At 43.8% G+C, this 24,123-nt stretch overlaps 1 protein-coding gene across 1 annotated transcript in view; it reads left to right on the plus strand.

The window, feature by feature from the left end:
- Steap2 (STEAP2 metalloreductase) overlaps positions 1-20,832 on the plus strand; it is a 23,653-nt gene extending 2,821 nt beyond the window's left edge. Inside the window, exons 2-5 of the mRNA XM_050139876.1 lie at positions 9,242-9,763; positions 12,671-13,198; positions 14,513-14,677; positions 17,185-20,832. Of these exons, the coding sequence (XP_049995833.1) occupies positions 9,275-9,763; positions 12,671-13,198; positions 14,513-14,677; positions 17,185-17,472 (1,470 nt within the window). The 5' untranslated portion in view covers positions 9,242-9,274 and the 3' untranslated portion in view covers positions 17,473-20,832. The remainder of the gene's footprint in view (positions 1-9,241; positions 9,764-12,670; positions 13,199-14,512; positions 14,678-17,184) is intronic.
- The last annotated feature ends 3,291 nt before the right edge of the window (positions 20,833-24,123 follow it).

Raw genomic sequence — 24,123 nt, forward strand, 5'->3', positions numbered from 1 at the left:
ATATATGATAGGGTCAATAAACTTGGTTATTTGAGTTTTCTTTAGCATTCTGTGCCAAGCTGAGTGAAGATACAGATAAAATGGGTAGCTGGCTTTATCGTAAGTTTTTACCAAGTGTATATGGTGAATAGTAAGAGTGGGGGATCTTTTCAAGGGAATAACTCAATATACACAGTGAAGTCTAGATGGGATTTCAAGCCAGGAACTAGTAGATGGAGAATGAAATAGAATTCAAGGTCTTTAACAAAAGTTATTTTACAATAAACATAACAGTGTGAACATTTAAGTTGAGGTTCTTAGAAAGGCACTGGAATATCAGAAATATGAGAAATATCGGAAAGTGAGTGACAGGTGGAGGCAGAGATTCATTGCTTTTTATGAGTAGCTCAAAAAGACAAGAGACCCTGAGCAGGGTCTCCAGGCAGGCCAGTGCAAGGCGGTGGTGATGCGTGCCTTCGCTGCAGGACCACGGTAGCGCACGCCTTTGATTCCAGCTCTCAGTGGCAGGCAGATCTCTTGAGTTTGAGGACAGCCTGCTCTACAGAGTGAGTTCCAGAACAGCCACCGCTCAACAGGGAACCCTGTCTCCAAAAACAAAAGCAAAACAACAGCACCACAGAAAGGTTTATCTCCTGGGATAGTGAGGTCTTGAGAGGATTGGCAGCTACTGTGGACAAAGAACAGCATCTCCAGGAAGAGCGGATCTAGAAGTTAGTGGAGGGCAGGGATGTTAAGGAGAGGTTGCTAGGAGTTGCCAGTCGTCCTAAAGGGGTGGCATGTTTGCAGGATGAGTTAGGGAGGCTCGGATATGAGCTTGTGAAGAATACAGTACCCCCATCATGTTTCTGGAGGATTTCATTTTCTTGATAGCAATTATCAGATTGTGAAAATCACAGGCTATCTAAGGATAGCTTTTTCAGAATTTCAGTCATACAATAATTAATGTCCTAGACATTTTCATGCAGAATAAATTAGGCCCTGTTTTTCAAAATTAACTTAGCACAACTGCTACCATTTTGCTGGAGGAACGTCAAGGAATCCTAAACTGAGAATCCTTAGGGGCTGGCTTAGTCACTGTTCCATTGCTGTGAAGAGACACCATGACCAATCTGACTCTTACAAAAGAAAGTTGGGGGTGTAGGAGGGAGGGCCCGCTTGTTCATCCCAGCTGCCTGGCTAGCTTAGCCCCGAAATAACCACACAGAAACTGTAGTAAGTAAAACACCGCTTGGCCCATTAGCTCTAACTTCTTATTGGCTAAGTCTTACACCTTCATTTAACCCATTTCTATTAATCTGTATGTGGCAGTGGCTTACTGGCTAAGTTTCAGGAGCATGTCTTACTCTGGTGGCGGATCCATGGCGTCTTTCTGACTCCCAGAATTCAGTTCCATCTTCCCCACCTACCTAAATTCTGCACTATCTACAGGCCAGGGGCAGTTTCTTTATTAACCAATGAAAGCAACACAAAGATAGAAAGACCTCCTACACCCTGGGGCTTGCTTACAGCTTCAGAGGTTTGTCCATTCTTACGTTATCTTTAACATGACAGGACACAGGCAGACATGGTATTGGAGAATTACCTGAGAATTATGTACCTTGTTCTTTAGGCAGAGAGAGGCTGGGTCTGGCAAGGGCTTTTGAAACCTCACCCACCCCACCCTACCCTGACTCCACCACCCCCACATACACACTTTCTCCAACAAGGCCACACTGATATGAGCCTATTCTTATTCAAACTACCACAAGGGCTTTGAGCTTACTGTTATTGCATTGCCTTACTGTGTTAATACTCCCTCAAGTATTAAATGCATCGGCCACATTAAATACCCATATGGAACTTGAGATCTCAAGGAGCCTGCATGCTACTTGAAATTCTTTGAACTGGAACTCCTGTAGTTGATATTAAATATAAGGTAATGATGTAACATTTTATGTTGCTTCAAGACTTACAAAGAGAGAAGTTTAACATTGGGAAAGATCATAGGAACCAGGTACAATTGCTTCCCATTTAACAAATATAATAGAGACAGACTGAGAATCAAGATGGATCCAGAAGCCTACACCAGTCCATTTACCTCAACAGCACAAAATTAAAGCTTGCTATAAATGGAATAATTTTATCAAGTACTTAATCTATATTACCTTCAAGTAAATTAAATAAAAATTTAGGGAAGATCAAGAATCTTTTAGCTGAAGTGCCTCTTGGGCCAGCATCGTGGACATCACCTGAGAGCTTAAGAAAGACAGAAACCAGAGTCTCCCAGGCTTGGACACTCTCGGAATCTGCTTCAGGAGAATCACTGTGCCTGTGCTCATGTGTGCACTCAAGTTTGCCAGGCTCTCCACTCATGACTGGGTTTGCTCAGACAAGGGCCCACGGAGCCTGGAGAACCAAGGGAAAAGCGCTCCCTCCTCCTGGGAGGGTAGGAAGAGTTAATATCGACAGAACACTTGGGATCTTGAGTGTTATGAAACAGGAACTCAGTGTCCTCTGTGGTGTGATGGCACATTGTAAGGCATAGCATTGCTCTTCCCAGAAAGTGAAGGAAGATATTACAAATTAGCAAGTAAGGTTTCTGATGCTGCTTCTGAGTAGGGGAGGGGAACCGGCTGCATGCATAGTCTTCACCTTTTCTTATTAAGGGCAGCTGTTCTCTGGGTGGCCATTTTTCACTGTTGGAAACAACATGAAAATAGACACAAATAAGAATCAGCCAAACTGGCTGTCTCTGAACAGCGAAATGAGTATTAGCTTGAATCCTGACCTTTTAGAGGTGCTTTTGATCCTGGAAGCCTATTATTCACAACTAATGATCTCCTATAAAATTTCTGACGCCCAGGCTCAACCCTCAGACAATTAAGTAAACATCAGGATTGTTATATAATAACAAATGACAAGGTCTTTTAAATCTCCCCAGTCATTCAGTGGAGCGAGAACTGAAAGCAACTGTCTTGAGATCCTTGGGAGAAGGGGCAGTTCTGGGATTGGTTCTGCCTTCCCACCCACTAGTGGGACCCCCACATTGTACAACAAAGCCGAGACATAGAGAGAGACGAGGGAGGGAGGGAGGGAGGGAGGGAGGGAGGGAGGGAGGGAGGGAGGGAAGATAGTGGATGGACGGGTGTATTGACCTGCCAGTGGCTTTTCCAGACTTTGAGGGATGCAGGATTTTTTTTAAAGGGAGTTTGTAATTAGAGGGGTGATGCCTAGCTTTTGATAAAAAATGGGCACACAATATACATTGACCCAAAGCTGTTAATTTGTATAAATTAAAATGAAGCCATTCTTTGTGTAAATCACACCTCAGTCGAGGTGTATTTTCAAGTTCTGTGCACGCTTCAGTATTCACAATTTCATTGATCGGAAAACCCAGGAAACTGTTTCGTGTCATTGCAAAGCCAGCACCTGGTTGGCTGCTTGGGGCCGGGTGAGTCGGTATGTGGACCTTTGGTGTTGTGCTGATTCCTAACCTGACAGCACCCGCCAGGAACACCTGTCGTTCATAGCTGAGGAAACCTTAGGGAGATGTTTTAACTTGCTGAAGAGGATCTCAGGGCTGAAGAGATGCTGAGACGGTGAAGTGCTATGTGAGGACCTGCGACCCAACCCAGCACCCACGTGGAAAGCCGGTACTGCTACCGCTAGGGGGGCTGAGGCAGGAGGTTGGAGCTGAGAGACCCTATCTTAAAAAATAAAGTGGACATTGATTGAAATAGTCACCCAGTGTTGACCTTTAACCTCCACATGCACAGGCACATATGTGCACCTCCCCACAGGTGCCCCCACACGCACATATACACCTAAAACCTTTGAAGAAATAAATGTTTTAGCTAAATTTATGGAATTAGATTTAGCCAGAAATCCTTTTTTTGTTGGAAATGTTCCTCAAATTATCTAAACTGTTTCATGAACCTGTTCCATTCCTGGAGCCAGGCTGGCCTTGAACTCACGGTTCAGCTGTGGATGACTTCGATCCTTATTTTATTTTTGGAGGCAGAGTCTTACTGTGTGGTCCTAATTGGCCTGGAACTCCCTGTGTAGAGCAGACTGGCCTGGAATTCACAGGGATGAGCCTGCATCTGCCTTCTAAGTTTGGGGTTTAAAGTTGTCTGCCAGGCCCGGCACTTGATCTTCCTGACTCCACCCACCACGTCCTATGGTTACTATTGTGTGCACTGTGCCCAGCTTCTGTCCTAGTAATTGCAATTCAGTGAACTTAAAACTTCGTTTGAGTGGCTCAGTATCTAGAAATGTCATGAGATCACATCTACATCCAGTTACTTATTGAATACATATTGAATCTAAGTTGTTGAACACATATTGGACCGTGGGAATTTGAAACCGCTTTGGAACACCACTGCATTTGGGAAATCGCTCACCTACTTCAAGAGGAGCCATAGCCTTGACTTTGGGGTTTTCTGGCCATTTCTGAAAATGTTCAAAATCCCTAAATGAAACAAAAACGCTTTTATACCCATAGAAGTATGTTATGGCTCAAGAGTAAGAAGTTGGGTTCTTCTTGTTTGTTTAAATGTCAAGAGAATTTAGGACTGTCTTAGCAATGTTTAAAGTCATCATCGAGTTAGAGAAAATTGGTTTGGGATATCTGACATTCCATGACTGGAATGTGCTCCTGCCTTTTGAGGATGACTAAGCAGATAACTGAAGGTGTGGCCTGGGGCTGACTCCAGGGTACCTTCCCTCTGGGAAAAGGCATTTTCTCCTAACAGAGAAAATGGGGCATTCCTACGTGGAGCCTCCTACTGGCTATGAAAATTATGGCCCTTGGAAGCTTGGTAGTTTTACAAACCAATAAAATAAGGAATAGAGAAAGGGATTGTACAAGATTGCCAATACAGACAGACAGCTGTTAGCATTACCCTTCCCTGAAAGAAGAACATTTGATGCACAAAAGTCGGAAAGATATACTCCACAACGTGAAGGATGCTTCGTAAAGTGGAATAACTGGAATCGCCTTGCTTTCTCTGTGGATTTTTGTTGGTATTCAGGAGTCATAGCAGGTAAGGCCGAGAAAGCCAGATTCCCTTTGAGGCATTCCTAGTTCTAGACTGCATTTATGGCACGCTGTCATCAAAATGATGCAGAAGTTATACTTGAATTAGGGAGTAGTTTGTAAATACAAATTGATGATCTTTCACACACAGAACATGGGGAACTGGAGAGACGGTTCAGTGATTAATGGCGCTGGCTGTTCTTCCAGAGGTACCCAGGTTTATTCCTGCTGGCACCTACATGGTAGCTTCCGACTGGCTATAACTGTAGTCCATGCCCTCTTCTGGTATGCAGACATACACACAGACAAAACAGCCATACACATAAAATAATAAATAAGTCTATAAACAAATAAAACAGAGAGAGAGGAGAGAAAGTGTGAGAGAGAGAGTGTGTGTGTGGAAGTAAGGGATCGAGTACATGCTGACTGTCTAGGGTATGCGCTGTCTATACAATTTAGTTTTTTTATCCTAAGCGGATGAATTTTTTATTATACTTTTTATTATCGGTACATCCCGTCTCCGCCTAAGGAGCCTGGATCCTGAGTGTGCGCACTGCGTCTTCCCTGGCTTTCTATCTCTTACGCACAGCGCACGCAGGGGACCCGGATACGTTCGTGTTGGGTCACCGCAGGGCAGATGTGCCTTGAGTCTGTAACTGCATCACTCCTTGTCGGCTGAGATGTCTGCTGTGGAGCTTACAGATGAATGCGGAGGTGCCATTAATAACCCATGTATCCACTCCGGAGACGCCAAGGAAGCGATCCAGAATACTAGGTGAACGAATTACAGATGAGTGAAGTGTCTGCCCTGCCGTCTGAACGCCACATCGATGCATTGCTTGTGCCAGATGGCCTACTCTTAGGTCCGAAATGGGGGACTCCCGTGGGATAGGAACACACTCTTCGGCCCTTTCTTTTTGCCTCCCTCTAAAAGCAAGACATGTCTTCAAGGTGGTTACAGATTCCCTAGAAGGCACGTGGCCCCTCACCTAAAGTTTACCAAACGTTACTTGGAGAACATTCATGTTTCGTTTTACGGTGTTAATCAATTCAGATAGCCCAAGCTAAGATAATTAGTTAAAGTTACTATTGATTTTAGAAACACACAGATGACCTTTGGAGATGGAATCCAATTGCTAGTTTCCCTGTAGGTTTACCCTGAAGCCTCAGAATGAGCAGAAGTTAGAAGATTTTTTGTTTTTGTTGTTTAAGACTGTTCTCTTTATGGAGCCTAGGCTCTCTCATAGAGCTCCCTCTGCCTGCAGAGTGCTGGGATGGAAAGGCCCGTCGGGGGTTAGAAGACTTCTATTTGAATTCTTGCTGGCAAATTGCTTAGTTCTTTGAGCTTATGCTTTATTTAGATGGAGGTAGTTTATGTTCTCTCTCCACCTGAGGCTTTAACAAAATAATATTATGCATGAGAACACTCTGAAATAGCACACAAACGTGTGGTATATGGTTTCAACAATTAGCATTTTGTATCTTGGATCCATGAGAGGTCTGGATCCAAGGGCTGGCAAGATGGCGTTGTGGGTAAAAGTGTATGCTGTGCAAATCCGATGATCGGTGTTCGAGCCCCTGAGCCCTCAGTAAAGAGAAAACTGCTGTCTCCACCAGGTTGTCCCCTGACCTCCATTGCCACAGACACGCATCTGTACCAATGCACACAGTAGGTAATAAAATTAACCCCACCCCCATACACACACACACACAAACACACATCCCTTAACCCTATAAGGAAAGAGTTTCATTATTCATTAGGTTAATCTTATTCCTAGTCACACCACACTGTTAGGGTCCTGTCAGAACTTGTCATCAGGAGCACTATGCGAATAAGGTCCAAACATGTTAACACAAGGGTTGCCCATTAGTAGATACAAAATTTGTGGTTTAATGAAAGGCCACTGGTGACATTTTTAGGCTCTAAGGTATTTATATACTTCTTCACACCCTGATTTAGAGAGGTCTGAACTTGTATTAAAAACAGCAGATATGTGATTAATTTCTTTGTGTTTTATTTTTAATTTGAAAGGGCCTTAACATCATGATTATTAGGTTGGAAGGTTTTGCAGTTCTTACTTGAGGGCTGCTGTAGTGTATGTTGAGTAGCTGGGGTTGATGGGAATCCCTGGCTCTCTGAGTGGATCTAGTAAGATCTAGTAATGTGTATATGGGGGGGGGGGGGAGGATACATTGGCAATTTCGCTCTTGATTTAGAAGTGGACTGAGTACTGGTTTCACAGCCTATGGTTCCTTTAACTTCTGATTCCTTGGGCCTTCCGGGAATGTGAGGATGGCTTTGCAGTACGTGGTTGCCTAGGACGGTCTGAGAGCATAATTACCGTTCCTGACTTAAAAGGAGTGAAAGGAGGCGTGTGATAGATGTAAAGACGGGGAATTTTCCCCGCTCACCTAGGTTAGACGTTAAAATCAGTAAGTAATGCTGGAGAGCAGAGAGATAGTCAAAGAGTGTCACAAATACGAACATGACTGCTCCACTCTGTCCCCTTAGCCGGTTCTCAGCTAGCAGCAGCAGCTGCCGAAACACCCAGCCTTTTAGATACCCCTCACATCCACCCCAATGGCACACGCCTTCCTCGGCATTCTAACCCTGGCTTTCCGTGTTCTCAGGCAACGCTGGACAAATTGATGGCATCTATTTCTGTGTCCTCTGCAAATAGGCATTATAATAGCCCCTACTTCATCAGGGCAGTTGTATGGATTTGATTAACATGTAAAATACCAAACAGAGCTGGAACCTGTACTATTTAAGAATTAAGCCATATTAATATCAGTGTTGTTCTTCTAAAATTTAGTTTATGGATCTATTCAGGGTCATTGGGTATGATCTATTATTGCTAGGAGAGTTGAGCTTTCCTATCTTCAAACATTTTATTTAGTAAAAAACGAAAACCGGGAAAAAAAAAAAAGTCCACGTTTCGAAACATTCCACTCGGGCCTGTAAAGTCCATTAACTTCTGCAGTGATCTGTATTTGCTGTTAATGTGAATGAGATTGCAAGGTGGGGAGAGATGGGGTAGCATTTTTCCTTTGCGCCAGCAGCGACCCTGACGCATGGCTTATGCGTCACTGATGCGGACATCAGACACGGATGTGACCTGTGCGAGTGAGCGAGTTGTCACAGATAGAAACTTCAGTCACTTCAATAAAAAAAAAAATAATAACCTGACAGCCCCCCCCCCCCCCCGGGGAGGGTAACTGCATCATAGTCTCCCGAGTCAGTGGCTGGGAGAGAAAATGAGAAGACACATGCTGTGTATTTGAGCCCATAAACACGACTAAACCCTTCTACATATGGGGCAAATGATAAGATATCTGTGGTGGTTAATTATTCCTTTGGCAGGTTTTTGTTTGGTTTTTCTCTTTTCTTTTTTTCTTTTTCTTATTTATTTTTTTTTTTAATTTAAGACAGGGTCTCACTATATAGCCCTGATTGGCCTTGGAACTCACCACATAGACCAGGCTGGCCCCATATAGATCCATCTGTCTCTGCCTCCTGATTGCTGGGATTAAGACGTGTGCCACCATGCCTGGCTCTTCAGTAGGTTTTGATGCCTGTTTTTCAGCATAGTTCAAGTGACGGTATTAATTTTACTGTGTCTTTTTTATTTTAGTTTGCCTTTAAAAAGCTGTAGTTAATCGGGTATACCAGATGGTTCATAGACTCGACCCCCAAATGACTGTGCATTTTGGTTGTAATAGCACAGAAATTTGTTTTATGGATTTTTTTTAAAAAGTTATCTCTTGGTATCAAGGTTCTTTCCTTTGCTTCTGGTGTCATTTCTGATTTGCCACCTGGTGTGTCCAGCTCCTGCTTGCTAGAACTGTTTCTGACAAACATCGAGTGAAAGTCCTCCTTTGCCGGAAGCCTTGCTACACATGGGTGCATCCGTAGCCCAGCAGCATCCACACCAGTGTTTTGGAAATGCAGACTCACATGAACCTTCCTCCAGACTGGCTGAGTGAGAATCCACACTTAAGGTTCCCAGGTTATCTGTGTGAACTTGCCTAGCTAATCACCTCTGTGTTCATTTCTCTATTTAGAGATCTCTCGCTTCCAGATTGTGCTTGCTGTGTTCTGGGTTATATAGCATGTCAAAATATTTTGCCTTTAGAGATGCAGAACATAATTACAGTGTCTAGAGGTGTCTTAGTGTTTGTCAGTAGGCTTAATTGGTGAACATTTTCTTTTCTCTCCTCTAGGACATTTCTGGAGAGCTTAGAAGCGTTTCCGCCATGGAATCCATCTCTATGATGGGAAGCCCCAAGAGCCTGGAGACTTTTTTGCCTAACGGCATAAATGGCATCAAAGATGCCAGGAAGGTCACTGTGGGCGTGATAGGAAGTGGGGATTTCGCCAAGTCTCTGACCATTCGGCTTATTAGGTGTGGCTACCACGTGGTCATAGGGAGCAGAAATCCGAAGTTTGCGTCTGAATTTTTTCCTCATGTGGTGGATGTCACCCACCATGAAGACGCATTAACAAAGACAAATATAATATTTGTGGCCATCCATAGAGAACATTACACCTCCTTGTGGGACCTGAGACACCTGCTTGTGGGCAAAATCCTGATTGACGTCAGCAACAACATGAGGGTAAATCAGTACCCAGAGTCCAATGCCGAGTACCTGGCTTCGCTCTTCCCGGACTCGCTGATTGTCAAAGGATTTAATGTCATCTCAGCTTGGGCTCTTCAGTTAGGGCCCAAGGATGCCAGCCGCCAGGTATGTGTGGCCTTGAATTACCAAGTTCAAAGGCATCTGAGGGTTGTGGGAAAAGGACCTTTTCATTTTCACTCCTAGAGACAATTATGGGGTTGGAGAGATGGCTCAGCAGTTTAGAGAAAGTACTGTTCTTCTTGCAGAGGACAGGAGTTTGGGTCTCAGCACCCACACTGGGTAACTCACAACTCCCTGTAGCTCCAACTCCAGGCCTCTGCAAGGACAACTACCCTCGTGTGCACAAACACACACAACAGATCTTTTAAAAAGACAGTCAAGTCCATTTCTTACACGGTGAATGTTTGATCATTTTACTCTATGTGTTAGGGTCATGAACTCCATATTGAGTACCTGTTACTACTATGACACGAGTGCCTGGACTTAAGTGAGAAAGATTTACTTTGCTCACAGTTTCAGAGGGCTCAGTCCATCGTGCTGGGGAAGAACGATGGAGCAGAGCTGTTCATGCAGTAGAGGGCAGAACGCAAAGAAAGGGTGATGCCACCAGCCTGCTGGCTCCCTCCTTTCTCCTTTTATTCATCCTGGCCCCCAGCCCATGGGATGGTTGACCCACCCTTCAGGGTGAGTCTTTTCCTCCCTGGTTAACCCTCACTGCATCTGGAAGTGCGCATCGCCTTCCCTTAGTGATTTCAGGTTCAAGCACGTTGACAAGACTGGCCATTACAGTAACTGCCCACTTCAAGTCTGTCTGTCTGTCTGTCTGTCTGTCTTCCTCCCTCCTTCCCTCCCTCCCTCCTCCCTTCCTCCTTCTCCCTCCCTACCTCCCTCTTCTTGCTTTCAGTTTTTTGAGACAGTCTCATACTTTGGTTCACTCTGGCCTCCACCTTGTGGCGCTTTCCCAAAGACGGAGATTTACAGTCATAAGCCACCACACCCGACTCAAGTATTTAAAGCAGTACATGCTTTCCCCATCCCTCTGTGTTAGAGATCAGATCAGGGACCTGATCGTGGACCCCACTCCCACTTCTAGAAACAGTTTTTCCTTTCTTTTTAAGGAACATATCCTATAAAATTGGCACATTTGAGCCAGGGCCTCTGAGACAAAGTTGACATAATCCCTTGCTCATACTCATGATCATTTTAATTTTTAATGGAAAACCCTCATGGAACAGTGATTAAATTCAAATTCAGAATGAGCTACAAGTTCCATCATGACAAGAGCCAGATAATTGGTACTTCATCATGGCTGGATGACGAGCAGTCATCAGTTTTGAATGCTTCACTTATAGCTCTAGAGTTATTATAATACGTTATCATTTATAGGCTTTTCTCAAATAAGAAAAAGGGTCATTATAATGTTATTATTTATAGACTTTTCTCCATGTAGGAAAAAAGGGTTTGTTCCACCATTTCTCGGCAATAAATTAATATGTTTTTCTTATTTCTTTGCTATAAAAGAGCTCCCATTTTGGAAATCCATATTTGTTTACCAGCACCGAGTTTATCATTAGTTCATAAAGCTGGCTACCGTCAGCTGAGAGTCAAAGCCTGAAAGCTGGGCTCCGTATTGATTCCTTCGTGTAAACAGGTTTAGCAGGCAAACACTTCCATATGGCCTCGTTCAGAGCCTGTGCACAGACATCTTCAGGGTATATCTGGAAACTTGTTTTCCTCAAACTACACTTTGTATCAATATTTTTCTGGCTCGTAGTGAGATGATCTTCCTGTTCATAGTAGTAGCTCACTCCAGCACTGAACTTGCAGCAACAGAGACTTGTTGAATTTTTTTACTATATCCCAGTATCAGAGGGGTTTCAAAGCCTCCTCACCTTTACCTACGACATCATTAGAGTTCCTATAGAGATGACAGCCTCCTCACCCTACCTGTGACATCATTAGAGTTCCTATAGAGATGACGGCCTCCTCACCCTAGCTGTGACATCACAGCCTGCTCACCCTACCTACGACATCATTAGAGTTCCTATAGAGATGATGGCCTCCTCACCCTACCTACGACATCATTAGAGTTCCTGTAGAGATGACGGCCTCCTCACCCTACCTACGACATCATTAGAGTTCCTCCTATAGAGATGATGTGTTTATTCTTAGAAAATGGCAGGCTCATGATGTTTAAGGCAGTAGCCTGACCGAATCATCGTTTTACTTGTGAAGAATTATCAAAAAAGGAAAAAGTTTTATATGCTCATCAATAAAACAGTGTACCTGGAATTATTCAAGTGTTTACAGATACTCAGTGAATTGACCTCTCAACCTAAAGATAGATGTTATAAGGGGTCCGGCATCACGACACAATTTGTACCTTTTACTTGAGAAGGCCACCCCTGGAGCCCGTGCCCGTCTGCACACTGGCTGGATCGCTGTGAAGGGCCGTGCTTTCCGTCGCTCTCTGAGGCAGAGTCTCTACATTCCTAGAACTAAAAGGTGCCCACAGAAGCAAGGAGATCCGGCCTCACACTTAGAAAGCTGGGTTGGGAGGAGATGGCCACAGAGACCCCTGGGGAGGGGTATGCCTTCCTTTTCAGCTGCTGCTGACCCACGTGCCCCAGAAAGCAGACCTTCTCCAGCAGCCTCCCTCTCGTGAGAACCTCTCTGCGCCTTCCGGGTTGCAGCTAGGTTCTCTGCACTTTTTCATCGCGGGGTAAACACTTTTGTGCTTTTATGGCACTGTTCTAAGTCTGTCTTTTAAGATACTAATATATCTAACCATAATGTGGTACTTTTGATTGATTAATTCATTGTTAAGATACTGTTTTAAAACAATACCTATGGTAGTATTTGTCTGTTTAATAACTTACAGGTAATAATCCCCTTTTCTCGTCTTCATTTTCTGGCATTGTTAGCAGCTATTAAAGAAGGCACCACAGATAGAGGACAGTTTGCGACTTCTACAAACAGCGGCGGTAACAAGCCTTTTGGGTTTTCTTACAGGTCTATATATGCAGCAACAACATCCAGGCTCGGCAGCAGGTCATTGAACTTGCCCGTCAATTGAATTTTATTCCTGTTGACCTGGGATCCTTATCGTCAGCCAAGGAGATTGAAAATTTACCCCTGCGACTGTTTACTCTCTGGAGGGGACCAGTGGTCGTAGCCATAAGCCTGGCCACATTTTTCTTCCTTTATTCCTTTGTCAGAGATGTGATACATCCATATGCCCAGAACCAGCAGAGTGACTTTTACAAGATTCCTATTGAGATTGTGAACAAAACCTTGCCTATCGTCGCCATTACTTTGCTGTCCCTGGTGTACCTGGCAGGCCTCCTGGCAGCTACGTACCAGCTTTACTACGGCACCAAGTACCGCAGATTCCCACCGTGGCTGGATACCTGGCTGCAGTGCAGGAAGCAGCTGGGACTGCTGGGCTTTTTCTTTGCTGTTGTCCATGTGGCCTACAGCCTCTGCTTGCCGATGAGAAGGTCAGAAAGATACTTGTTTCTCAACATGGCTTATCAGCAGGTACTGCACATGCTTGTTACTCATCTGGCTCTAGCGGCCTACCTTAGGAACTGTAAAATCTGAGTTACGACAGTGTGAATTTATATGTACTTAACGGCATTTTTCTCTGGGGATATTTAGGGAGCAGAAGTACTGTTTTTGTTTTTGTTTTTGTTTTTTGACACAGGGTCTCTCTATATATCAGCATCTGCTGCTCCTCTGGATAGCTGGGCTGATATTGGAGAGAAGTATGTTTTGTGGGGGGTTGTTTTGTTTGAGACAGGGTCTCACTATGTAGCCCTCACTGGCCTGGAACTTGCTATATAAACCAGGCTGGTCATGAACTCACGGAGACCTGCATGCCTCTGCCTCTTGAGTGCTAGGATTAAAGGAATGAACCACCACACTCAGTGGCCAGGAATTTGGCTAGAGCTTTTTCAGCATAGAAGCTCAGGAGCTCTTTTGCGATGTTGGTGGGAGTAGCTTTTTTTTTTTTTTTAAATATGACTATGCCTTGTTAACTGAAACTGGACAGAGTTGAGATGGTAAATAAAAATGTGCTTTTTCTCCATCATAGGTACACACTTAAATCAAATCTTCAGTGGAAGGAGTCCAACTCTTAACTTATGCCCTAATTGTATTCTCTATAGGTAAACAGATAATACTAGAAGCATTCACTCTGCAAATTGCCAGAAATTCACAGTTAGGTCAGACTTGATTAATATGCAGTAGCCACATACGGGTAGGATTTGGAGAAAAACACTGCAAATGGAAGAAGCATTTGGGAGTTGGGAAGGTCTGTTTGTGAGTCGTTCAAGTGGGCCGAGTTCAGCTCCACACCACCTTATCCTGAAGCAATGTTGGTTTCCAGGAGGGAAGGGTAAAGAAAGAGGCATAGACACTGGGTGAAGAAGAAGACAGTGTAGAAGCCCTAGTTAAACATCGTAGAACATACCCCACACATCAGCTGCATGTATATGAACCTGAAAAAGCATCCTGGCATCTGACGACACTTGAGAACCAGTCAGTTGGTGTTCCGTGGCCTTGGGCTCAGGGCCTCTGCAGTAGTGACTCAGTTTGGACAGGGTTTGTTCCCCTCTTTACATGCTGGAAGAAGTGGGGGACTCTTTGTCCTGTTTTGATTTAACACTCTCTTCCCCTTTCTCTACATCTGGGATAACACTAAGAGCAGATTCTCCACAATGGTTCCTTATGTTGAATGAACACTCCTAGTCTTAAACATAGTCAAAAGTGGCCTGGTTCTTTTTAGGCCAAGAATAAGCGGTGCGTAGAAGTCCGTGAAGTAAAGGAAACTCACATTTCTTTTCTTGTTAGGTTCATGCAAATATTGAAAATGCCTGGAATGAGGAAGAGGTTTGGAGAATTGAAATGTACATCTCCTTTGGCATCATGAGCCTGGGCTTACTGTCCCTCCTGGCAGTCACTTCAATCCCTTCAGTGAGCAACGCCTTAAACTGGAGGGAATTCAGTTTTATTCAGGTATGTTGGGGTTTTGTTTGGTAACACATCGGACAGCATAGAATTTCACTGTTAAGTTCAATGTTAAATTTGCTCCATCTCAAAAGAGTGCCTTTGAGGTCATAGCTGCCCATCCAGTTTCGGCAGCACACATGGCTGGAGGCCAGACTATATATCCTGGTTAGAAACGGAAAGGCCTTAGAAGGACATCAGAGCCATGTCTGTTATGTTATGGAATGAAAGGAGAGAAATGGGCTTAGGTCAAATTTAATGTTCAAAGTCAATTTACTTTGATTTATTTTTTTAAAAAAAGATTTACTTCGATGAGCGTTTTGCTCACGTGTTTATCTGTGTAACATGTGTACATTGTGCTCACAAAGGTCAGAAGATGTCAGATCTACTGGAATGAAGGTTTGGACCAGTTGTGAGCCACCGTGTGGGTATTAAAAATCAAATGAGGTCCTCTGAGCCATTTCTCCAGTCCCGAAACGTCGGTTTATTACTAGTGAAATGAACTCACATGCACATACGCGATCACAAACGCAGTTAAACTAGATAATGATGCTAACGGGTTGTGACAGCCAGCTGCATCTGTGAGCCTTGTTAATGTTCTACTATGTCAGTCTTAAATCAGTGCCCAAGAAATCAAAGAACACTTGTGTTCTTTAAAAGGTTAAATGTTAGCCTCCATTAATATCTGTATAACATCTTCACGTATTTTAAATATATATAAAATTTGGATTCTAGTGATATGGTCACAAATTGTACTTTCTGATCCAAATGGTATATAGCACAATATATACAATATATATAGTAGAGTCGTTTGATCGTACTGTTTTATTTTATTCCTTGCCTAGCAATGTGTTTGTCTGTTTGTTTGTTTGTTTGTTTGTTTGTTTGTTTTTTCCAGAGGATCAGGGAGGTATTATGACAGGGTTTCTCTATGTGGTATTGGCTGTCTTGGACCTTGCTCTGTAGACCAGGCTGACCTGAAACTCAGAGAGATCTACCTGCCTCTACCTCCCAAGTGCTTGGTTGCTTGAGGAAATTTTTTTTCTTTTTCAGGTTTTTTGAAACAAGGTTTCTCAGTAGCTATGGAGCCATTCCTGGAACTAACTCTTGTAGACCAGGCTGACCTCGAACTCACAGAGATCTGCCTGCCTCTGCCTCCTGAGTGCTGGGATTAAAGGCATATGCCACGACCGCTCAGCCTGAGGAAATTTTTAAAGAATATTTATATATATTTTTTTAAAGAGCCAAGTTGTATATAATGTATTTTTCTTATATCTACTCCCTGCTACTTCCCTCCAGCTCACCCATTTTTCACAGTCATGCAAACATCTTATTCAAATGAAAGACAATCCTTGTCCAAATTCATTTTCTCCCTTTGAAGAAAGGAGACTGGGCAGTTTCCCAACCCCTAGTTACACACCTGAAAGAAAAGAGAAGGCTTTCTGATGGGAGGCTCCGGCCAGACACCCAGCATCACAAAGCTGGACGACGAGTTACGAGCATCTCATTTTCCTAGTGAACTCAGATATTACATCACTATACTGATGGACTGACTGTTAGTTTTCTGTGCTGTAAACTAGTTGTCAAAGTAAGTAACCTTAAACATAGTCACTTAGAGAAGTGAAAGTAATCGCTTAACCTATAAATGACTGACTAAACTACTGTTTTTAGTCATTAATTTACTGTGGTCAGTACCCACATGCTTGAATTGTTACTAGTCTTACCATATTTTCTTATTAACTAGTATCCATGTAAGACCATTATGTGCATTCTCAAACGATCACTCTTTGGTATTTAATGTGGTGGTATATGTTTGTGCACATACCTGTCTGTACCTACACACACACTGCCATGGTTTTATACACAGTAGTGGTGGATAACCCCCACCACTATTTTGATTATTTGTTTGTGGCAGAGTTTCGCTATATAGCCCAGGCTGGCCTCAGAATCACGATGTAGATCAGGCTGGCATTGGATTTGCAATCCTCTCTCCTTGTCCTTCCTCGTGCTGAGGTTGCAGATGCGCCACCGTGACAGCTGCAAAGCATGTGGACACCATGCACGTCTGCACCATTAGAGAAAAGCTAGACGTGCTGATCAGTGAGCCCAGCCGCAGAATCAGCCCTAAATAAATAAACCAACATAAACCAAAATATAAAAGGTACGGTTTATGGTTGAATAAGTTTGGGATCAGAGTGCTCTACGCAAAGGCATGATTATACACAGCCATTCAATAAAACATTACACAATGTTAATGGTATGCTTTTATTTTTAATGGCATAAGAAATGCTTGTGTAAACGAGATTGACTAATGAGACTAGTCAGTGTGTGCACTGTGGTCTGCTGTGTGCAAGACTGGAGCACTGTAGATAAGTGCTTATGAAATTTGTGAAACTGTCTTAAATTGCTTAATTTACGTGATAGCAGGTCAGTCCCAAGGTTAAAACATAAACAGTGTATCTGCGTAGGTTGCTATGTGGAGAGTAATGTATCTCCTTTCCTTCCTCTGCCTCAAGTCTACGCTCGGCTACGTCGCTCTGCTCATCAGTACTTTCCACGTGTTAATCTACGGATGGAAACGCGCCTTTGCCGAAGAATACTACCGCTTTTACACACCGCCAAACTTCGTCCTGGCCCTTGTCTTACCCTCGGTTGTAATTGTGGGGAAGATGATTTTACTCCTCCCGTGCATAAGCCGAAAGCTAAAAAGAATCAAGAAGGGCTGGGAAAAGAGCCAGTTTCTAGAAGAAGGCCTGGGAGGAACAGTTCCTCATCTGTCCCCAGAGAGGGTCACCGTGATGTGAGGAGAAGGGGTGCTCACGGACAGTACCCACCTCCGCTCATGCCATCATGTACGCCCCCTCCACGCTCCCTGCACGTGGACTGTCCGTCTGCTGCAGTAGGAAACCTGGCAGCGAGGTGTCAGCTGAACGGGGAAAGGGGAAAGGGTTTTCTCCAAGTTAATTTTTCTAAGTGTCATATTTTGCCAACATGAAATTTTGTAGCCCACTTGTATTGTTCCAACCTAGGAATGTTTTCTGCAACCGTAGCGGAATCATTATTTTAACTATATTGCACAACCAGGCAGAAATATTTGTAGCTGATCATATAGAACATTTGGAATACTTGGCGAACCAGCAGAATTTGAAACTTGCAGTATTACTGAGTGGGTATGCTTTATCCCTGAGGCTAAAGATTTTAATTATTATCCACATTAAGAAGCAGAAATGCATACCATAATAGTATGTAGGGTGCACGGGAGCAATCTTACACCTTCATCAGATGGAACTGGAAAGATGCCATCCATTACACAAAGCTGCGAGAGAATGTGAGCACACACACGTTACAGACAAACCCGAAATCGTAGTTAAAGTGCACTGCAGGCATGGAGTGGATGCTGCTAACGCACAGCTCATGGGAGCTTTGTCCTCTTACGTTACGGAGCAGTGTCGTTTTCATAGATGCGTCAATCAGGGAAGACTCAATGACTTGATTCCCAAGCTGTTGTTTCGAGTAGAGTCCCAGCCCCAGGAACTGTAGCACTGTCCTTCAGTGCAGTGAGAGCCAGGTTTGCACGTCGCACGTCCGTGCGTCTTTGCTTCTTTGGCCTGTCTTCTGAGCAGGACTTTATTGGTGTTCACTGAGGGAATGTGGCATGGTTCTGGACATTTGTCTTGTCCCCTTTAGTATTTATACCAACCTGTGAAATGGTTCTATCATCTTCGTTTTATGTATAGGGAAACTGAAAGGATAGAAAAGTTCAGTTTGCCTAAGTCCCCATGGTGATTAGATGGCGGGGGGGGGGGGGGGGGGAGAGCAGTCATGGCCAGGTAGTCACCCTGCAGAAGCCGTTGCTTTATGAGACATCAGGATATACAACCCCTGCCCTATCTCCGTGCACTGCGTTCATGGTGTCAAGCGAGATGTGTCCTCGCTTGTACAGCCATTGGCAGTCTTTAGCGTATGTTGTGTGCATCAACAGATATATAGATGTATGTTTAATCCCAATTTTATTATTGCCTGGGAACCCACAGTCGTGCAGCACCTCCCTGTGCAGTGAAGGGCTGTGTGGGGAGAGGATCCGGACAGTGTGGACGAACTGTTGGGGTCCTGCAGCTCTTCAGACGTTCCCATCAGGCGGCCATGCCCTTTGCTCTTCCTGGGACGTCTTCCTGCCTTCACTACCATTCCTTAGGAAGCAGTTTACGAGCATGCAGGACAACAGGACAAGCGGCTAATTACACATCCACTCCAGAGACTTAGAAGCTTATAGATTATTCTTAGAATTTCTCAGTACTAGTCTTCCATGTGTGGATTGCATTTTGTTCAAACTTTGGGATATACCACATTTTCTCCATTTGTTCCTTATGCATCATAGTACAAGGTTAGAAAAGCGATGTCATTGTGTGTATTCTTCCTAAAATTGTACCATTTCCAAAGTTACCTACTGACCCGAATCCAACCATCAAAAATAAAATGACTTATTTTTGTGGGAACCTGTCTTTCCCTCCAGTGTTCTATCCCTGCATTGTTAGTCTGGGAAATCAGCCACTAATTCTTCAATGATTCCTTGGTGAACTGTAATATTGAACACTCCATTTCCATTCTATTGATCATAGTCATTAATTCTTAGTAGGAATTCAGTATAGCGATGGCTTTTTAACAGTAAATCCCTACAAGCTGGGTGTGGTGGCGCACAACTTGAATCCCAGCTCTCGGGAGGGAAGCGCAGGTCAGCCTGGTCTAGAGTGAGTTCCAGGACAGCCAGAGCTCCCCTGAGACTGTGTCTGAGTAGATCCGATCATGCACACACCGGTGCTGCCATGAGCTAATGGAAGTAGCAATGCGTTTTCAATCCTTGCTTACTTCTTAAACTTCACTCTACGACAATCTAGTGTGAAAATACAGCGAAATATTTCTAAAAGTTAGGTGATTAACTACATTGTCATATAGGTTAGGTAGCCCATAACATAAAGTGACTGCTATTATACATACATAGGACTTTTGGGAATATAAAATTACATAAAGGCTACAAATATATTTCGAATGACACTTTTTCTCGGAATGCTACAAACAATGGGATAATTATTAGTTCTAGAATAAGTGTAGTACCGTCATTACAATTCTAAATGTTTAAAGGCCTCTCTCACAAAACATATCAGTTTATTGGCGTTTGGTTGCTTGATTTACTACTTCTGTAATTTTTCTTTTTATGAATTTCCCCTAAAGGCATTTTTTTCTGGCTTCAGAAGTAGGCTGAATTTTGTGGTTGACAAAAGTGAGGAGGTGGCAGGAGAGTACCACTTAAAGAGCCGGCCTAGTGAGGCGTCTCGGTGGGTGGGGCGCCTGTAGGGAGCCTGATGGCTGACTGTGTCTGCCCCCCACCACGAATGTGGGGTCGGCACTGCTCCTGCGAGCTGTCCTTGGACGTGACATGCACACCCGTGTTCTCATCTCCCTCCTGCTGCCCCTCTCTCTCTCTCTCTCTCTCTCTCTCTCTCTCTCTCTCTCTCTCTCTCTCTCTCTCTCACACGCACACACACACACACACACACACAGTAAAGGAAATACCATTTTAAATTTTTAGGGGTGGAGGTTTTAAAGAGGAGCAAAACTTTGTTTACTAACGTATGGTTTGAGACGGATGAGTGAGAAAATGATAGGAATGTAGAAAGTATAATCTGTCTTCATCCTTTGTAAAGACAGTCAAATAGCTTTTCCTATGAGGAAAAAAACTCATAACATGTATCATGCTACTTAGCCTTTCTTCAGATTTCATGTCTCCTTTATTAGGAATATTTAAAACCACATTTTAATATAAACGTAATCATATTAGCATCTTTTAAAAAGAAAATATGCTGAAATTTAGCTCAGGTAATCTACATGAGCTTTTTATTTAAATTCTAAAACATTGAGCATGAATAAAATTATGATTATTTATCAGAAATAATTATTTTGTATAATACAGAAGGTGGCTGATGAGTTCATGCTAAACTACCTAATTATTTTCTTATAAATTAGCTTAACTTCAAATTGACTAAAGAATTTTACTTTCAAAATTAATTTGATAATGATAAAAATATGTTCCTACTTACATTCAAATTATAAAAATTATTTTTTATTCACAAATATATTCAACCTGATGTACATAGTGAGTTCCAGGGCAGTCAGAGCTATGTAAAGAGACCCTGTCTCAAAAATCCAATATATATATATACATACATATATATGTATGTATATATACACATATATACTTTTTCTATTATTTATCTCTTATGTAATATGACAAAAGTCTTCATTTAAATTTTTATGCCATTAAGCTATTTCGTAATTATTCTATAGTGTTCCCTCCCCTAATAAGCTTTATTTATAAAATGTAAGTATTTCACATGGCATTTAAAATATAGCTACTCTAAATGTATTCATAACTCTACTGTAAGCAGCTGATTATACCGTGTCAGTCTACGAAGTGCTGCTCTGAAACGGGCAAGCAGAGTAAAGTAGAAATTGCTTTGTAAATTCACGATAAAACAATGTCGCATGTGTAACATACCTCAGTCCCGTGTTACAGTCGCTCACCCCTGCACGGTGCAGAACGCAGTGGGACAAATCCTGGCGTCTATTCAATCTTTGTGATCACCTGAAATGAAAGGTAGTGATTCTGTTCTGAACGTCACAGGAGCGAACAGGTTCTCCCGTACTTTTGATGCGACAGAATTGTGACGTGTTTAATTTCCCGGGGTTCCAGTCCTATGTTGCTAAAACAGGGATTCTGTTGAGCCCAACATGCGTTCTAGGAATTGCTGGGCTGACTTTTCACTTTACAAATCACCGTATTTCCCCTGCACAGATCCACAGTGAAGGCAGACCAGGAGACTTCCCAGTAGCTTAGGGTCGCTCCTCACAAAAGCTGGTACAGTGGCCTACTTGCAGGAAGCATTCTCACAGGGATTTCCTTCCGAAGATCTTCACAGCTGCGCGCGTGTTCATCCTTCGCGCCTGCTTTCCCCACTCCCGAGCTGCTGACTGCTGTTCACACCCCTTGGAGCGAGGTGTCCCTGTGACTGGTCCCTGTGATGTGATGAGTGCCGGGCTCTGAGGACTAGCAGGGAAGCGGCATGTGTTCTTTCTGGCCCCTTCCGTCGGACTAATGAGGTTGTGGATAAACATCTGTCCCCAGAGGGTCAAGGCAACACTCAGAGGCAGAATCAAGGCTACTAGAAAACAGACAACTCCCCGCTGCTTCCTGTGTTTAAACAATTCTAACTTTGACTTTCTGTTTTCTGAGAAATCTCAATTTTATCCTTCCCAGTCTTTGTCACAATATTAATTTAGCATTCTAGAGTAGGTTAGATTTGTAATGATGCTTTCAAAAGATTTTAAATAATAACGTACAGTTTACATTAAATTAATATTCTATTGTTAATATTACAATAAACTTTTTTTGCCTTTTTCTTTCATTAGCAATTTTGTATTGGCTTGTATGATTTTCTTTGTACAAATTTCCGTTGTGTGTATTCATTTTTGCTAATGGCCTGTGTCCTATAAAATATTGTTTGAACAAATTGTATGCCATAATTTTGTCATTCTCCTAGATATGCCTTATAAACATTTCAATAAAAAGTATTATTTAATGTTTTAATTTTGCTTTTTTTATTGAGAAAAGGAAAAAAAAGTTTCCGCCTCCTCCCAGCCTCCCATTTCCCTCCCCCTCCTCCCACCTTTCTCCCCCTCCCCCCACTCCTCTCCCCCTCCCTCTCCAGTCCAAAGAGCAGTCAGGGTTCCCTGCCATGTCTAGGAAGGTGAACATCCAAACTGGCTAGGCTCCCACCAAGCCGGAACATGAAGTAGGATCAGAACCCCTTGCCATTGACCTTGGCTTCTCATCAGCCCTCATTGTTCGCCATGTTCAGAGAGTCCGGTTTTATCCCATGCTTTTTCAGTCACAGTCCAGCTGGCCTTGGTGAGCTCCCAATAGATCAGCCCCACTGTCTCAGTGGATGGGTGCACCCCTCATGGTCCTGACATCCTTGCTCATGTTCTCCCTCCTTTCGCTCCTCATTGGGACCTTGGGAGCTCAGTCCAGTGCTCCAGTGTGGGTCTTAAATCTAATTTTGCTTTTTTAATCTTACTGAGTAATTTGAATATTTGATGGAATTCATCTAATATTTTGATCTTTGATTTTTTATTTATTCTTTTGTCTTTCACATCATGCCTCCTGATCCCACCAATTCCTCGCCCCACCCCCCGCCAAAATAAAATCTGGAAAAGAAAGGGGAAAATCCTGTCATAGAAGCCGCAGTGTGACACAGTGAGTCACGCGGTAAACCCCTTTATCTGTCCATATTTGTATGCAGACATTTATCATAAAGACTCATTTGTCTGGTTCAAGGCTTCTAGTCTCTTCTACACATCCTCGACACTGGGCCCACACTGGGACTCGTCCTGGGCATCCAGTTGCTGCCCTTTGAGGATCCTGCAGCCCTGGTTCCACGGGACCAACACACTACACCCCCCCCCGCCACACCTGTGCTCTAGCAGATCACAGAAGGGGTGGATGTTGAGGTGGGCTACACATAACCCTGGTTCTGGGAGTGGGTACTTAACTGCAGGGTTGGTCAGCCTACGAGCTCTTCCGTCTTCGCTGCCAGGGTGAGCAGCATTGCCCTGCCGAGTTCACCCCTTGCAGTGATGAGTAAGGGGTGGGGTTGGTTCTCCTGCTTTCACACCCTCAGGGTCGGCAGTTCTCCCACGCCAACACCTTCAGGGGCAGCTCTGCGTTGCCCAGGTGAGGTATAGGGGCCGCTCTCCCCAGTGCTGCACCTGATGAGAGGCAGGAACAGCTCTATGACCTCAGGCCCAGCTCTTCCACCTGCCTCAGGCACTGATGGGCAAGTGGGCGGGGCATCTCTCTCTGCCCACGCTGGCACATAACAGATGCCCAATGGGAACTGCTCTCCTGTGTTCACAACTTCGGGGCTGGCTCACGCACACCTTCAGTGCCAGCAGGGTCAGGTCGACTGTGCTGCCCATGTGAGGTAGATGGTTCACTTTCCCGAGTGGCAGGGTAAAAGAGGGGAGGACACCTATCCCTCATCCTCACCGCCGCATGGCAGATGAGGGGTGTATGGCCAGCTATCCCACTCAGGGGTACCTCACCCTTGACTCTGTCAACAGAGTCAGCTCCACGATGGCAAGGAACAGGGCCTACTTTCTGGAGAGGTGCAGATGGTAAGATGAGGGTCGTCTCCCTTGTCTGTGGCGGGCTGTTGACAGAGGTTTCTGTCCTGCCCGACCCTGCAGCCATTCAGTCCCAAATAAACACAGAGGTCTACATTAAATATACACTGGTTGGTCTATTAGCTCAGGTGTCTTACGGACTCCTATAATTTACATTAGCCCATAATTCTTGTCTGTGTTAGCCACTTGGCTTGGTTCCTTTTCTCAGCAAGGCA

The sequence above is a fragment of the Alexandromys fortis genome, unplaced genomic scaffold (genome assembly GCF_014885135.2).
Source record: "Alexandromys fortis isolate MF-2015 unplaced genomic scaffold, M_Fortis_MF-2015_v1.1 scaffold_38, whole genome shotgun sequence".
Taxonomy (NCBI): Eukaryota; Metazoa; Chordata; class Mammalia; order Rodentia; family Cricetidae; genus Alexandromys; species Alexandromys fortis.